The 2500-nt window shown below is 41.8% G+C and overlaps 1 protein-coding gene across 5 annotated transcripts in view; it reads left to right on the top strand.

Annotated features, from left to right (window-relative positions):
- Positions 1 to 2500, top strand: part of LOC138019928 (tetratricopeptide repeat protein 28-like) — a 28052-nt gene that overhangs the window by 21291 nt on the left and 4261 nt on the right. For 4 of the 5 annotated variants that reach the window (XM_068866902.1, XM_068866904.1, XM_068866901.1 and 1 more), the window contains exon 5: positions 827 to 2500. This exon is cut by the window's right edge and continues 1108 nt beyond it. In XM_068866902.1, the coding sequence (XP_068723003.1) occupies positions 875 to 2500 (1626 nt within the window). In that variant the 5' untranslated portion in view covers positions 827 to 874. The remainder of the gene's footprint in view (positions 1 to 826) is intronic. The other variant, XR_011126266.1, reaches the window with a different exon arrangement.

The raw sequence follows: 2500 nt of genomic DNA, 5'->3' as shown, positions 1-2500 counted from the left end.
TATAGGCAATGGGAAGCCAATGAAGTTCGTAGAGAGCTAGTACAGTGAATGGTTAGAACCCAAATGAAAACGAACAGCATACTTAAGACTCAGCAGTGAGCAGTGAAGGAATAACTATCTTTAGCCAAAATTTCGAAAGAAAATGCCTTTCTTCACCAGGGTTTCCCAAGGAATGATTTTGGCTTATGGAGAAAGAGAGAGAAAGGAAAACTCAAGGAAAACGTGTGAGCAGTTTAATTAGCTCATTCGAAGTCCCTGGATCAAAATACATGGAGTAACCAGGTATCCAGACAAAAAAAATTGTGACGAAAAACAAGTAATTCCGACATTGGATAGATTTAGACCTGAAATGAAAAATTATGAGTTTGACGTCAATTGCAGAAAATTGAATATTACACTCTTAATGGCATCCCCTCCTGTCTTTTTGGTGTCAGCTACATACCAGCAGCAAATTTCCTGCCAGCGAAGCATATCTTAGGAACTTTTAAATAGCTTTCGATAAGAAAGATGAAATGGGATGGCTTCGTTTTTCTGTAGGCTGTTTTTCCCTCATTTACATAATAGAATTGCTATTTTTAACATTCCATGATTATTATTGTATAAAACGCTCTTAGTCTGTTAAATGCCCAAGTATTTATTCTGTAACAACTGTCTCCATTAGCCGAAATCATTCCTTGGGAAACCCTGATGAAGAAAGGCATTTTTCTTTCGAACTACTGGCTTAAGATAGTTATTCCTTCACTGTTTAATTAATCTTGCTGTGCCAGTTTAGCATCCTGTACTCAGAGCATTGAACCTATTGTGTTTTCGTTCATTTATCTTCTAGGTGCACCCCAAATTTCTGAGAAAAACTTCCTGATTTTGATTATCAACAATGGTGGATAGAGAGTTGGACGTTTTGGAGCGGCATATGCAAGAGCTTAGCGTTGCAAGAAAGGAGGGAGACAGACAAGGCGAAGGTTTGGCTTCTTATAATCTTGGTAGATACTATCAGGGCATAGCTGACTTTAATCAGGCCATAACAAATTACACGGAAGCATTAGCCATTTTTAAGGAAGTGGGTTTCAGGGCCGGAGAAGGAAAAGCCTATGGCAATCTCGGCATTGCTTATGACAGTCTTGGTAATTTCAAGCAAGCCATAGAGTACCACCATCAAGATCTTAGTATTGCGAAAGAGGTAGGGGACAGGGCCGGAGAAGGAAGAGCTTATTGCAATCTCGGCATTGCTTATAACAGTCTTGGTAATTTCAAGCAAGCCATAGAGTACCACCATCAAGATCTTAGTATTGCGAAAGAGGTAGGGGACAGGGTCGGGGAAGGAAGAGCTTATGGCAATCTCGGCAACACTTATGACAGACTTGGTAATTCCAAGCAAGCCATAGAGTACCACCATCAAGATCTTAGTATTGCAAAAGAGGCAGGGGACAGGGCCGGAGAAGGAGCAGCCTATGCCAATCTCGGCAACGCTTATCAAAGTCTTGGTAACTTCAAGCAAGCCATAGAGTACCACCATCAACATCTTAGTATTGCGAAAGAGGTAGGGGACAGGGTCGGGAAAGGAAAAGCTTATTGCAATCTCGGCAACGCTTATGACAGTCTTCGTAATTTCAAGCAAGCCATAGAGTACCACCATCAAGATCTTAGTATTGCGAAAGAGGTAGGGGACAGGGCCGGGGAAGGAAGAGCTTATGGCAATCTTGGCAACGCTTATCAAAGTATTGGTGATTTCAAGCAAGCCATAGAGTACCACCATCAACGTCTTAGTATTGCGAAAGAGGCAGGGGACCGGGCCGGAGAAGGAAGAGCTTACAGCAATCTTGGCAACGCTTATCAAAGTCTTGGTAATTTCAAGCAAGCCATAGAGTACCACCATCAAGATCTTAGTATGGCGAAAGAGGTAGGGGACAGGGCCGGAGAAGGAGGAGCTTATTGCAATCTCGGCGTTGCTTATAAAAATCTTGGTAATTTCAAGCAAGCCATAGAGTACCACTATCAACATCTTAGTATTGCAAAAGAGGTAGAGGACAGGGCCGGGGAAGGAAGAGCTTATTGCAATCTTGGCAATGCTTACCACAGTCTTGGTAATTTCAAGCAAGCCATAGAGTACTACTATCAACATCTTAGTATTTGCATGGAAACAGAGGACCCAATAGAGCTGGGAATGGCATGTTATCATATTGGTCTTGTTCATGAATTTTTTGGCTCCTTGAGTAAAGCTCTTAATTTCTATCGTTTAAGCATTTATTATTTTGATGAAGTTAGGCGTCTTCTTTGGTCAGAGTATGCATGGAAAATAAGCTTTCGTGACACAAAGGGGTTTGCGTACACTGCTCTGTGGAGAGCACTCTTGAAGAATGGAGAGGTTGATGAAGCTTTGTATGCTGCTGAGCAAGGACGAGCACAGGCTTTGGCAGACATTTTAAAGATGCAATACAGCATTGATGAGAAACCGACGATGCAGGTAACTATCTCTTTGGTTATGAAAGATCTACCTTCACAA

The sequence above is a fragment of the Montipora capricornis genome, chromosome 10 (assembly GCF_036669925.1).
Source record: "Montipora capricornis isolate CH-2021 chromosome 10, ASM3666992v2, whole genome shotgun sequence".
Classification (NCBI taxonomy): domain Eukaryota; kingdom Metazoa; phylum Cnidaria; class Anthozoa; order Scleractinia; family Acroporidae; genus Montipora; species Montipora capricornis.
This window is presented reverse-complemented; position numbering and strand designations above follow the sequence as displayed.